The sequence below is a fragment of the Mesitornis unicolor genome, unplaced genomic scaffold (assembly GCF_000695765.1).
Source record: "Mesitornis unicolor isolate BGI_N332 unplaced genomic scaffold, ASM69576v1 scaffold33723, whole genome shotgun sequence".
Classification (NCBI taxonomy): domain Eukaryota; kingdom Metazoa; phylum Chordata; class Aves; order Mesitornithiformes; family Mesitornithidae; genus Mesitornis; species Mesitornis unicolor.
In genome coordinates this window covers 30796-45282 of record NW_010175981.1, presented here as the reverse complement: position 1 = coordinate 45282, position 14487 = coordinate 30796, and the positions used below count along the sequence as shown (strand labels likewise).

Sequence of the window (14487 nt, the reverse complement as noted above, 5' to 3'; positions counted from 1 at the left end):
AAGACATAAACAATTCTCTGCTTTAGGAAACTTCAGCAGATAGTCAGCCCGCGCGTTAAGGCTTTGCAATTTCATTTTATTGTGTAGCCCAGCTCTACGTACCTAAGCAGAGGGAAAAGGTTGTCAGCATCAGCAGATGCTGCTGTAGCCCTTTCTCGGGCAAGTTTTAGTAGGTCTTTTTCCCTCATCATAATCCAAAGGACTACATCTTAGCATGCAGATTGATACCAAAGTTGAAAGGCCTCCACAACTGAAACAACTCCTTACGATTCAAACTAGCATATAAGAACAAGTTCAGAACACTTAGGATCCAAGGATGTCCTGACCAGTAGATACCACATTCACTGTAATACTGAGGAAACACATGCAATCTTTACTACCTTTCTCACACAATTTTTCTGACTCACAGAAGCAAGAGCCAGCACATCTCATGAATTTTCAGCACATCCACAACATCTGCCTCATATATCTGCCAACACTGTTTAATGACAGGTAATAATCATTTTACTTAAAAAATTCAAAGGCACATCAGATGTGTCCCCACATAGAGCACTCCCCTGACACAATACAGCTACGCAGGTACATCTCATCCCCACAAAACATGCCCTCATTAACTCCATCTCCCACTGTCAATCCAACAGCCTTTTGTGCTGCCACATGCACCTCCATTTCATACCCCTCTTCGCTTGTGCTTACCTGCAGCTGTGCTCCAGCATCATGACATGGTCCCATTTTTCCTCTCTGGGAGCAGGAGACACTTCCAGTACTGTAGAGGACTATCTTAACTGACCTCCAGGCTTTGGGGAAGAGAAAGGGGTGTTTTCCAGCCCCTCCCTGGCTGGAGGCTTTTGTAAGGTAGGGACCATGTCCACCAGCAGCTGCTCCACATGCTGCCCCTGACTGCAGTAATTCGGGCTTCTGCTGTTCCTCCACCTGTAACAGGGCAGCTAATCAGGTGTGATTTCCTTGCAGCACGGTTGCTTTCTGTTGTGAAGTTTCAGACGTCTGGTAGTCAGTGGCAAGCCCACAAACAACTTATCTACATGCTCAAATTATTTATGCTTACCTGGTGGGCATTGGTGTCTCATCTCTCTGTGCTTTACACCCTGGCTCTGACCAGGCTCCCACTTCTGTTGTTTCTGGGAAGGCGCCATGGGAAGTTTGCTCACAGCTGGGTCCTCCACATGAAACAATGCCAAGCTCCACATCAGACTGAAGCTCTTGCAGCAGTACCCAGGATAGGCTTTCTTGCAAAAGCAGGAGAAAAACTTCTCCCACACAGTTTAAGATATTCCATAGTGTGGTCACTGCTGCACTCAGAGTATGGAGGAGACTGTGCTCAGGGTACTCCCTGGGCTTGACCTCATGTCTTCCTTCACCCCAGATGAATGACTTAAACAGTAGTAGACCGGAAGAGCACTCTCCAGGGTGTGAGTGTTTCCTCTAAGAGAAAAAAACCACAAAACTATTATTCTCTCATACTATTTTGGCATGCTCTGTAAGACCAGGAATACCAAGTGATGCTTTTGGGAAGGCCATGGCTACCAGGGTACCAGCATAAACCGGAGAGGGAACTTCATCCTGTGTGAAAATGGACCAGAGAGGAGAGAAAGGGCAACACCCCTTCCTTTGTCTCTCCCTTTATAGTGGTGTCCTACAGATACTATATCCCCTTCATGCTTAATGGGTTAAACTGCTGAAAACAAAAAGCTTTCCATATTTACTGGTGTAATCTAAAAATATTTCAATTCTGCTGACAGCAAAAGCAAACACAGACTCCCAGAGGTTTTCTTCCCTTGCCAAAAATGGTGTACTGTGCCTTGGTTGGCTAACACTGCCCCAGATAAAACGAGATGAGTTGAAATAGCACGCTTGGCTTCCTATCCCCTCCCAGCCTCACTGTGCATGGCGCCTCTACCCTCTGCTCCTCAGCTGTTCCAGAAGGGCAAACCTCAGCTCCTATCCATCCCTCTACCCAGCTCTGCTGGCTCTGGGTGCCAGGTGGGCCCTGATGCCCCATGAGACTGAAAGAACAGACTCATTACATAGCATGGAGCACCCTCTCTCCACTGCCTCCCCTCTGTCCCCAAATTAATTAAAATCAATTTTATTAATTAACAATTCAGAATAATCCTAGATTTTACTGCATTTTGGGTATTTTTCATTGGGAAGATATAAGAAATGCTTGCTATAATTTACTTACTTCGAATTATGCTGGCATAGTTGTAGGGGCTTTTAGTTTACAACTGCTTGGGAAGTTAGCAGTTTGTGTTTGCTGGTTACACTTACAGCCTGAGACCTTTCTGGACAGCTGATTTATTTGGCCAACATAATCCCAGCTGTGGTTTGCATACTGAGTTTATGATTGCTAGGCTATAAGTATTCAAGTGCCTGAATGCTTGGTCTGGAAGGGAAGTGGTTGGGTGCCCCAGCTCTGACACAGCCAGGCAGTATCAGCAGATACAGCTTGCTTGCCTTCCTCCTCCTCCTCCTGTTTCCAGATGCAAACACTTCCATATTCGGCAATGTGTAACTACAATGGTTTCTTAAGGGGAAATCATCTACCTTGACAAATGCATTTAAGACTCTTTCTTTTGCTTCACATTTTAAAACACACATGGACTAGAGAAAAAATACTTCCATCTTATGTCTGCTGGCATGTCTCAAGTCTTGTGTTTAAAAATGCCAACAACCTCCCAAAGATTAGCTAATCATAATTAATAAAGACAATGAACTGGCATTGGAAAATGAATTGGCTCCCATGGGTAGGCAAGTGGACTGAAGAGGGAATCAGAAGCCAAGGTTCATGAGATTTTAATCCTGGATTCTGTATCAATTCCCTGTTCACAGAGGGACACTTAACTGCTTTGTCTGCTTTATTCCCTTCTGAATGGGATTAGACATTAGCTTAGTCACTGTGGTGTTTAGGAGATTAATTAGCTAATTCAGCATCTCACTCTAATGATGTAAAAATTTTAAAAGCTTCACTGGAAAGCTTTGAAGCTGTAACTTAAGAATTATTGCTCATTTATGATCTTTTTTTAACACATCTTGGAAGAGTTAAATATAAGGCAAGAGGGGAGTATTTTGATTTTAATTTTAAAAAGAGACATGCATTTCCATTTGGCAAGATTTTACATCCTGATGGGAAAACATAAACACCCAGTCTCTGGTCTTGCCTCAATCCATATTTAATCTCAGAGAGTGCTGCGGTGTAACTTTGCAGACCACAGTTTCAGGAAGCATGAGGAAATATTCCAGGCTTCCTTCTGCTTTGGAGAAACTATAAAGGAAAAAAAAAGTAGGTGAAGCGGATCAGAGATCTCATGTAATCCCACATGGAAGACACAAAAGACAGGGAAGACACAGCCACAGAGCGAAAGCCTTTCTTTTAACATGCAGTGGGGAGATTTATACAACATCCTTTGGGATTAAAATTCTTTCCCCTTTTCCTCTGTGGCAGACCCCTTTTTTGATGAATAAGAGAGTGAAACCATGTCTGTGAAAACTGAGCATTCAGAGGACAAAGACTGGCAGGGATTTCTCATATGGGAGAAGACGCTGCCCCTCTCCCTGATGGTGATACTCTGCCATAGGGCTGCCTCCCACCACCTCAGCAGTGCTCACCCACTCCCCTCCGCCACAGTGCCGCTCCACGGCTGCTCCACACTCAGCTCCGGCGTGTGGCAAAGGGAGCGGGTGGGAGTATGAAATCAGTTTGAGCCAGCGGCAGGAAGATGAGTGGGGTTTTAGAAGCTGGTGGAGAGTTAAGAAGATGCTGGCGCTAAAGTCTGCAGAGGATGGTGAGATTAAAATAGGCTGTAGCCAGCCCTCCCCAGCATTTCAGCATCTTAACTGCCTGTTCTCCTCGTGACCCACTGAAGAAGAGGCAGAGATGGGAGAGATGATCTCTTCCACCTCCCTGCCAATGCAGGACAGAATGGTGTTTTGCTCCTAACCAGGTCTTCTGAAAGGGTGTAAACCAAGTGTTTCCTTCCTGCCTTCAGCCAAACCAAGGGACTCCCTCTTTCCCCTGAGTTCAGCAAAGCACTTTATGCATCAAAGATGAGTTCATTCATTCACATCTTACAGGTCACTTGAAAGCTTCCATCCTTTGAAAGGGAAAAGGGCAATTTTTGTAGTAATCACTTGGACATCATGCTGCAGGATTTCTCATTCCAGACATTCACCAAGGAAAGCATTTCACAGAATTACATTATCCAGTTCAATCCATCGCCTTTGTACCTACCTTGCCAAAGCTGTATTTATATTAAAAAAACCCGAACCAAACCAAAACCAACAAAGACAATTCATAATGGTAAGAGGTGATGAAATGCATACTTAGATTAGGTGACTGAATCTCACAGCCAACAGCTCGTACTTTATAGGGGTCAGAAACAGTTTCTTCTACTCTTTGCCAGTACTTTGTATTTCTGCAGGTTGGTTGGGGGACAGACAAGTCTTCCCTGAACTGTGGGTCTCAGCTAGCCATGGGCACAGGACATCGGCTGCAAATAAATGATCAGGCTTGTCCAATGTGGTAAATTCAGGAGAAATTTTTGCAAAGACTACTGTGGTGTAGTTTTTCCCCCCAGCTTTAACTTTCATACATAAGTGAGATCCCTCATCTGAATTGTTTTAGGAAGTCTGAAGGGTTTTTGCAAGTTTCATAAGTTGGTCTCAAGTGAAGCCAAGAGCTGCAACACGAGATCACCTGGCTCCGGTGCTGGTTTAGCTGCTTCCGCTTTGTTAAAACATGCTCTCAGGTAACAGTTTGTGAGTGGGAAAAGTGTTGTGTAAAGATTCAGTGCCTTGTTAGCACCCCTTTTTTTTGTGTGTGACCCTTCTAGAGCAGTGTCGGTGAACAGCAAGAGGCTACCAGAAATGCCAGAGACCTACAACTTTCTAGAATCAGTTCTGCTCTAACTCTGAGTGCAGTTTTCCCTTTTACAGCTTCTGTGGAGTAAATATTCTCCCCAAGAGAGAGCCACCAGGCAGGAAAATAAAAGATAGATTGATATTTCCACAAACAGCACTCCTTTGTAAACTGCCCACCATATGTAAGTGGTTACTGTTGGGTTGCGGGGAAAGAGCCAAAACCCAAGAAGTGTTTTTTCTGTCCTGGTTTTTCAAGTATAAGTGTTGGTGTAATTCAATGGGAGACACTAGTATGTTCAAGAGTGAGATGGTTATGCCTCCATTTGCCCTCCTGCAAAACGTTTCCAGCTTTTCAGCGTCGCAGTGGGAGCACAAGAAGCGGGATGCTATGAGAAGTGGTTCTAACAGAAGGAATTTGGCACAAAGCTGTGGCTTTCACTGGGCGTTTTGTTGCTGCTCTCTCCCTAGGGACATTTGTATCTGCTTTCACCGTGCTGTGTGGAGCCCGGACTGACCTCCCCGACAGACACATGTGTTGTGTCTTCTGGCTGAACATTGCCGCCGCTCTCATTCAGATCCTGACAGCAATCGTGATGGTTGGCTGGATTATGAGTATATTTTGGGGGATGGACATGGTCATTCTCGCAAGTAAGTACAGTGCACTCAGCCCCCTGACTTCTCCTCTCTGTGGCCGTGTTTCTGGCTCCCAGCTAATGCCCCTGCTGTGCTATAGGGTAGGAAACTCACAGGATGTGCTCTGCAAGTCCATGAAAAACACAGTAGGCAGAGGAATTGCTGGGAGGCAGCTGGGATGGGCCCTGTGACACATCTGGAAGAGTTGCCCATCCCACCATGCGGGTTAGGATCTTCCTTTCCCCTTTATAAAATGAAAAGGGCAGTAAGGGGTGAGGCCTCCAGAACTCTGCTGTCTGGAGCCTGTTCTTCTCTGGTCGCACCCAATGTGTGTGTTTGAATGGGAAAGCCCTTTCTCTCTTGTTACTCTGGTTGCATCTCTCCAGTTAGCAAGACCTTCCCGTCAGGCTGGTTCTGCTCTCAGGGACCCTGCAAGGTCAGCTGTCTCCAGAAAAGATCTGGGGACTCTCCTGGACCCTTCTTCCTCCCCAGAATCCATTTACCCAAAGGCTTTTTTTCATGTTTCACATCAAGGTCTCAGGCTGGGCAGGACTATTTAGCTATTTCTAGAAGGATTTCCTCTACACCCTTTAAGGAGCCTCCAAAACATTGGTCTAGGGGAAGAAGAAAGGAATCCTTTTTAAAACATACATAATTTAGATCACTCAGTTAACTATGTATAACCAATTTATACAAGCTCGGTAAGTTATCTGTAACTCAGATACAAACTCTGTAACTTTTATCTGCTAAAGACTTACTGACAAAACTAAAGTGATGCTTCATTTTGCTCCTGTGTCATATCACAAAGAACAAAGGTGACAGCCTTACCTCACAACTCATGTTGCTGATTACATCTGCAAGACCCCACTCCCTTTCCAAAGGCTGGCAGAGGCCGGTGGGCATTACTCCAAGCCAAACAGGTCTGAGATCCTTCAGCCTGGCAGGGCAGGCAGTTCCCAATTCAAGCATTTCTCCTGGAGAACATATTACCAGCAGCTTTTTCCCTTTTTATTTTAAGAGGCTCTGTTTTGTCATCTCTGCTGATGACATCTATGGCTGTGTGACAGAGTAGAGCGGATCTCAGGAAATTGCCAGGCACCCGCCTAAAGATTAAATGGATAAAGTTGAAAAAAATAGCAGGAAACCAGTGCACACCTTCAGCAGCCAAACCCAGGGGTTAAACCCTCTCACCAAACAACCTGCTAATTTCTGAGCCAGCTTCAATTTATAGGCTGAATTAAGGGCAACTTCCATGTAAGGCAAATTATAGAGATGAAAAACCTTAACATGAGCGAGGCAAAAGGCTCTCCTCAGGATGAAGGCAGCACTGCCCTTCATTTTTCCCTGCAAGCCACCTGCCAAGTTTCATCTCAGACGTACCTGCACATCAGGGGTAGCCTGAGTTACTTCTGAGAATAAATTGTGAGTCGGTGTACATCTGTAATGTGTCTTTAAGAACCTGCCCAATTTGTGTGTAGTCCCATACTTACATGTTCATAATCATATGCTCTTCTGCTATTCCTCTGCTGGACAGCCTCTGTGTGTGGTTTGCTGTCTGGCAGGACCCAGTTCTGTAGCTGTGGGGAGAGGCAGGAGAGCATCTGTCCAGATAAAGAGGTACAGCTGAAACCATGACTTGCTTTTCTCCGTAGTCCTGTTCATGTAAGTCCTCCAGGTAGAGGGGCTGGGGCTCAGGAGGGTCTTACTGGTTTTCCAGATTATCTGCTTGGGGAAAAGATACACAGCGTGGAAGTATCTCCCCAGTGCTGTTCCCCACACCTGGCTGGACCCCAACAGTTCAGTTTGGGAGACAGAGGTGGGGATGCTCAGGCCAAGAGGTCCCTGACCACAGTAACAGCATCTCATCACAGCTCCTTTGGTGGCAGATGAGAAGGATAAGAGTAGTCAGTGTGTCTTATGTTAGCCAGCTGTACATAATCTGACAAGTTGCAGCCCTTGGCAGTTTCTTGCTGTCTCATTAAATAGCTGGTTTTAAGTTTACTTACAAGGCAGAAAAAAAATAATGGCTAAATAAAGCAGCTCTTCCCTGAACAGAAGTGGTCAATTGCTCCCAGCTGGATCAAACAGCCCTGTCTGACTCAAAATGGTATGTTTTTTTTCATGTTTTGTTTTAATTTAAAAAAAAAAAAGTAATAACTTAAAAGTGAAACAACTTTTCAAATGCAAGAAATAAGACATCTCATTTAAAAACATTGCCAGGAGATGTTTTGCTTTGGCTTGGTTTTGTTTGCATGCAAACAGAAACAATTTGCTGCACTTGACAGAAATTGTATACTGTTACAACTCAAATCTGCATTTAGGTGGGGAAGTTAAAAAAATATTAAACCACTGCCCACCTCTAGTCTTCCTCACTGTGAAATGGCTGTTTCTATGCTTCCCTGTAAGGGCGCAGTACGATTTTCACGCCAAGGCAAGGCAGAGCAGGTGGTGTCTGAGCTGAGGCAGGGCAACAGCGAGAAGGGCAGGAAGCAGCCAGGACTGGGGGACTTGGCTTCTGCTTTCCCTGAGGGACAAGTGCCTTGCTCCCTGGATCAGGGCCTGCCTGTGTATTAGCTGGTAGAGGGCTGGGTGGCAGTTAGGGAGGCTCCTTGCAGTTTTTCATGCTAAGTCTCAGCCATTAAAAGGGGGAGCCTGGTCCGAGGGGAGAGCTTTGGGAATAATGTCACGTTGTCTTCAGTGAGGGGATTATAGGCCAATCAGGTATACATCAATTCCTGGAAGAAGTACTCAAACAAGTCATTTGAGTGCATTTAGAAAATAAAAGGAAACAAAGTGAAGCTAGGTTTGTCCAGAGCAAGCTGTGTCAGACTGGCTCGATTCCCTCCTGTGGCAGAGGGATTCACTTTGTGAGTGGCAGCAGCAGGGGCCATCCCTCTCGACTTCCAGACACTGACACCATCTCACAGAGCATTCCTACCAGCAAGCCAGGGAGACATGGCCTGGGTGAAATCACATTTGAGAACTGTTCTCTAAATGCATTTTCCTGAACTAGAAAGATCCGAGAAGTGTTTTGAAAAGTCCCTCTTGAGTCCAGTTCTGTTCAGTATTTTCATTCATGGCTTGATGATGGATTGGAGAAGGGACTTACCAGCCCTGCTCCACTGGCAGCTGCATGGATGGCAAGCACAGTGAGAGCAGCATCGGGATTCAAGCAAATTGGAGAAATGGTCTGAAAAAATAAATAATTGCTGCTCAGTAGAGAAAGGTCCATGACACTAAGGAAGGATTAATCAACTGCATAAATACATGCTAGAGAAACAACTTGTTTTTCAGAGAAGGATGTGGTAGCTGCAATGAGTCACAAGCTGCACAGGAGTACATAGCTGCAGAGGGAACATATAACACCCAGGCAGGTAGGAGCAGAGCCTGTAGGACATTAACTGGTCCCCTCACCTTTCTTGGCATGTGTAAAGATAAGGCAAAGCTTGTGGCCAGCTTTGGAGCCTGTACTTCATGTGGGCAACCTGGCGAAAGTCCAGAGGACCATGAGACAGCAGGCAATGAAGTGTGTCAGTGGGCTAGTAAACGTGAGAGGGCAGCAGTTTAGCTTAAGACAGACTTAAATAACAGCAGGGAAGATCTGTATGGAAATGAGGAGGCATTTTTCCCTCTAGTAAGGTCAAAATGCCAAAGAGGTGGCATGGCAGGATGTGCCTTCCCTGTCACTGGAAGACGGCAAGAACAGGTAGACCCACATCTGTTGGGAGCAAGGTGGGACTCGGGAAGAGACTGACTGACCTCGGGGGATCCCATCCAGCCCTCACCTCCTGTGAGGTGCCCTTTAATGGGTTACATCCCAGAAGAAAGATTAACTGAATGCAGTTTTGCTGTCACACTTAATTACTCTTGGCAGCACAATGGCATGGGGCATTTTCTCTGCTAATTTAAATGAATTGCCAGCTGGCCCCTTTAAACACCACAGATATCTTCTTTAAGCAGCCATATGGCTTTGGGAACTGTCCTTCACTTCATCTGCTGTCTGAAGGCAAAGGTAGATTAAAAAGAAGCACTTAATGTTGCAAAAAAATGAATCTGGACCCTCCCTTTGCTGCTGCAAATATCCAGCTGCCCTTGGTGGTGGCTGGGTAGCGCTGCTGCTCCGTGCTCTCCTTGAACCCCTGGTCATGGCTGTGGGGACAAGGCAAAACAGAGCTAATTAGCTGGCCAAGGCCAACTGGAAAATGAGCCTGCTAAGGCTTTCTGGGCATGTTTCCTTCTGCTAATGGCACACCTGGTCCCCATCCCATGCAGTACACATCTTTATTAGCTCCGTTGTGCAGAATGAATGCAGGGGGATGGCCTTTCCAGGAACTCCCTAACTGCTCAGAGTTTGTTATAAAAGGTTTTGAGCCATTTCTTGACAGAAATACCACAGAAATCAATACAGTAATGTCACAGTGAGGTGGCACAGAGGACAGAAGTTAGGGACTGTTTATCCAGGCGTTGTTTCACCTCTAATGAATGCAGCCAAGAAGCCAAGCCTGGTTTCTGAAGGAAGCCTTCGCTGAGCTTCTGGCCTTTGAATTAACACCTTGTGTGGCTGTGCCTATGAACGAGCAAAGGTGCCATCAATTGTGGTTTTACAGGAGAGGGACTCCTGTTGCAGCCCCTGCTGCTGCAGTGGGCAGCTGACTCTCAGGGGCTGATTGTCAGCCAGTAGTAAGAAATTACCTGTAATCATGCTGTCCACTTGTCAGTCCTTTGCTAATTACAGTGCTCAGACCTTGCCAGAAGCAGCAGAAGCCGATTGCATGGTTACTTTATGTTTAGACTGCGAGGGACTTTGGAAAGCATCACTGAGCCTTTCTTTTCTGCAGGGCCCCTGTTAAGGCAGGTAACGCAGCTGCCCTGGGAAGCAAAGGGAGGAGAAAGCACTTAAGAGACTTGGAGGAGAACAACATCCTAAACCAGCTGGTAACCCTTCATGAACTGAAGGAAATTCTGAGCACAAATTTCCCACTTAGACCTATTTTTTATTTGTAATCTAAATAGAGCCATCCCCCAAACTATGCCTGAGGAAAGCAATTAAAATAACCTTTTCTGCAGTTTCCTACCAAATGCTGCAGTAGGGTAAGTTCTTAAAATAGTGTAGAAATGTTAAATACCACCAGGGTTTGCAGCACCCAGCTGGCCTGAGGCATGCCGTGGTTGTGAGTTATCTGTGGGCACAAGCAAACTCAGCAGCAAAACTGCCAAAAAGCCGTCAGGCATAGTTTTCCCAGCTCTTAGACTGGCATGCCATGCCCCATCTGGTATGCCATGATGTCTTGTTTGCCACCTTCCTTTAGTGTTTTTCCTTTGGTCAAACCTGTGAAATAGCAATATTGTGGTGGAAAGTGTTTGTGGGAGCATTGCTCAGAGGTGTTGGTCCATCCAGCCTGTCCAGTTCCGGGCTGGTGAGCTGGAAAGCATATGAGGATTCCCCCATCCTCTTTAAACAGGATCTCCAAATGAAATGATTCACCGCAAATAAAAGGATTTTAAATATTGTTTAGCCCTGGTGTGAATGTCTGATGGCAGTGCAGCTGTCCTCTGTTTACCCTGCAGCCCAAATTTATTTGTTCTTTTCTGGTTCTCCGTGTGTTTTGGATATATCGTCTACAGTTACATTTCTCCCTCTCTCTTTCTTCCATGTTCCTTTGCCTCCTTTTGTTCACCATCAAAGTTTCACAAGGTAAGTTTGTTTCTGTTCTTCCTCCTCCTCACACCCCATGTCAGCTCCCCCCACAGAGCAGCGAGCGCTCAGCCAGGGTGAGACATTTGGGATTCACTTTGGCTGGTGCTGCCCGCTCCCAGCCCAAGGCGTGTACCTGTACGTGCGTGTGTCTGCCTGTCTCTGTGTCTGTCCTGTGGCCGCACAGCCCCGGGGTTGTGTTCTCCACCCAGCATTGCAATGCCCCTTGGCATCCTTGGAGCAGGGCAGTGACCTGTTTCAGCCTGGAGAGCATCCTGAGGCCACCCTCTGCATGAACCCAGTCCCAGCAGGACAGCCTGTGCACAGACTGGTTTCTTCTTGCCTGAATGTTACTTGCAGTGGTTTACAGAAGAAGTGCAATTTCAAGCAAACTTGATTAAATCAGAGATGTTGCGTTGCAGATACTCAGACCAACCTAATCTTGATTGCACCTTAACTGTATTGCAGGCATGCTAATGTAAAGGTGCTTCATACAGAATAGCTATTCCTGTGCAAGAAATGCAATAACTATTTTAATATATAAACTGTTTAGTAAGTTAAGTCAGAAGTATTTTAATAAAGAAAGTTAGCAGAAGACAAGTCATCTTTTGGCTTATTTTGGTCATGGAAGGAGATACAGGCTTGGCCTCTGTAACTGGCTTCCAGCCAGCTTCAAAACTGATAGCAGGACTGAAAGGAATTCTATTATATCTTAATAAAAGGCATGGCTATGCAAGCAAGTTACTGTAAGCATAACCTATCTTGCTTGCTTTAGCTAAGGATTTATGTTATGCCCCAACTACCTGGCCCTTGTGGTTGGTTTTGTTTTTTTTCACTTTGCTCCCTAAACAGATGCTGTAGACAAGCCTGTATTACAGGTTTCCAACCAGCTCATCTTGTCTTCAGAGCTAACTCAAACTTAGAATGTAAATGCATAAGAAATCATCATTTTTCCCCCTAGAAAAAGCTGTTTGAAAGAGGTGAGAGTATTGCTGTTCAACTGCATGCGATACTTGCTGATAAGTATTGTTAATCTCCTCCTCTATTCCTTGTGCTCACGTAGCAGCAGGAGATCCAGACTGACAAGCATAGGTGAATGCGTTGATATTTTCCAAAAAAAAGTTCATTTACTGGGACGAATTCTTAGTTCAGCAAAAAGTCCCTTAAAAATAGGGGTTGTGGCACCTGCTGGTATTTTGTGTTCAACTTTTCTAAGAGACTTAAAAAAACCCAACATAAGGGTCGAAAAGAAATGTTTTAAAGCATTAGTGGAAAAGTGTTTAAAAAGTCAAACTTTTTTTAAAGATGTGAAACTTCAGACTCATTTGAAATTCAATATCTAAAAATGACAGGCCACTTATGTTATTTAAACAAAGAAAAACACCTCTGTATTTTTAAAAGGTTTCTAGTTGGAAGATCTCCACTATTGCAGGCAGTGCTGGTAAGGACAGTTAGTTTGCTTCTTTTAAAAGGAGATCTTTTGCATTGATCCTATCATAACAATCCCTGCTTCTCTTGAAAAGAAAGCAGGTAAAGCTTCTGGTGTGGTCATTGCAACCACCTAGAAAAGCGTTTTAAAAGACTCAAACAGTATTTTTCTCATTATCCTGTGTCAGCATGAGAGCTGTGGGTGCTCTCCTCTATTGCCCTTCCCTGCCCTAGACCCCTGAGGCTAGGAGCCCTCTCCTACGGGATTTGCAGATTCCTCTCAATCACTGTGTACAAGGTAGCAAATAAAGTGGGGCCCCAGTCCCCCAAGGGACTGTGACGAGCAGCAGTGCAGGCTGTTTTAGCCCTTGCAGCATCCATGTGGCTGCAACACAGCAGGGTCTCACTGTCTGCTGGAGCCAAACATGAGCCAACACAGAGCCCCCACTCACACTGAGAGCTTTGCTGCCTTGGTCTGGAGGTGCATTAGATCCCATGGCTGTCCCATGGCTGGGGGATGAGGAGGGCAGAGGAGGAGGGATCCAGGCAGTTTCCCAGTGCAATTGGTTTTGCTGCTGGAAAGCTCCATTTTTGCCAGTCCCGCCAGACAGTTGCTGCGTGGTAACAAGAGCACCTGTAGTTCTGCTGGGCTGGAGCAAAGCAAGTGCATGACAAGGCAGTGAGATTATCATTAGGGAAAGGGCCCACGGAGGCATCCCGAGGTCTGTGTTTGAACTCTGACATGTCAGCCTGTGATTAAAGGTGGCTGCCTCCTCCTCCTCCAAGAGATGTTTGTTCACTTCTGCAAACCGCAGTGCAGATTGGTTGCTGCTGAAGAGCTCTGTTAGCAAAAGTCAGCACAGGAACTAAAAGGTGAATAGAGGAAACCAGCATCCTCCTACCTTGCAGTCATCTAGAAGGACGAGGTTCAGAGGTAGATCGCAAGCAGAGATGCGTGTCGGATGCACCACCAGCATCTGCCAGGTCAGGTCTTGAGAATAGCAGTGTCTCTGAAGTACCCAAGCATACAAGTGCATGCATTTCCCCTACACTGCAAAAAAGCCACGCTCCAATACAGAATAATTTAGGCAGAAAATACAGTATTTCCTTGTAGGCATTAGGTTATTGGACTGTACTGGAATTGGTAGCCACCAGTACCTACTGCACCTTTATAACCTCTTCAAGCAGATGTGCCTCGGCCCATGCTGGAGCTGGTGGCAGGCAGGCACCACAGCAGCAAAGCTGGTAGCCACATCACCATGCCCAGAAAGGTGGCTGCACCCCACGGGTGCACGGGGCAGGTGTTGGCTAAAGCAAGGCAGGGCATCTCACCGTGCTGAGCCTGCCCTTGGGTAGCCTGGCCACAGGGATGTGCCAGCCCCTCTGTCCTCCCATGTGGTTTGCCATTCCTGGTAAACCACACTTATGGCTCACTTAAGCCTCGCCGAGGGTCCTCATTAGGAATTAACACTAATGATGTTCCCTTCCCCTCCCTCCTCACAGGCTACAAGGAACAGGGGATCCCACAGCAGCTGTAGTGGCTGGGACAAGTATGTTCAGAGAAACACGGCAAGAGATTTCCTTTGGCAGCTGTGGGCCATGGACCTTTTCATTACCCTTTGTCTTTCTTCTTCTTCCTTTTGTTTTGTTTCCTTCTGTTTTGTTTCCTTCTGTTTGAACCCGGTTCATCTGCCCGTCCAGCGGAGCGGAGGTGCAGAGCAGCCAGCGGAGACTTGCACTGATCCCATTGCGCAGCGGAGATGGGGCAAGCACGGCATGGGTTAGGACTGGTCCCAGCCAGCACGTGGTGGGTAGCTGATGAGGAGGAGAAGGGTGCCAAGAGAAGAAAACAC

At 46.1% G+C, this 14487-nt stretch overlaps 1 protein-coding gene across 1 annotated transcript; it reads left to right on the top strand.

The window, feature by feature from the left end:
• Positions 1 to 5346: 5346 nt before the first annotated feature.
• Positions 5347 to 14278, top strand: LOC104538418 (chromosome unknown open reading frame, human C1orf95; the record flags this gene model as incomplete). The annotated part of the gene is made up of 3 exons (XM_010181616.1): positions 5347 to 5526; positions 11198 to 11206; positions 14138 to 14278. Coding segments are annotated over 3 exons (224 nt in total), but the record flags the coding sequence as incomplete, so codon positions are not given.
• Between the last annotated feature and the right edge of the window lie 209 nt (positions 14279 to 14487).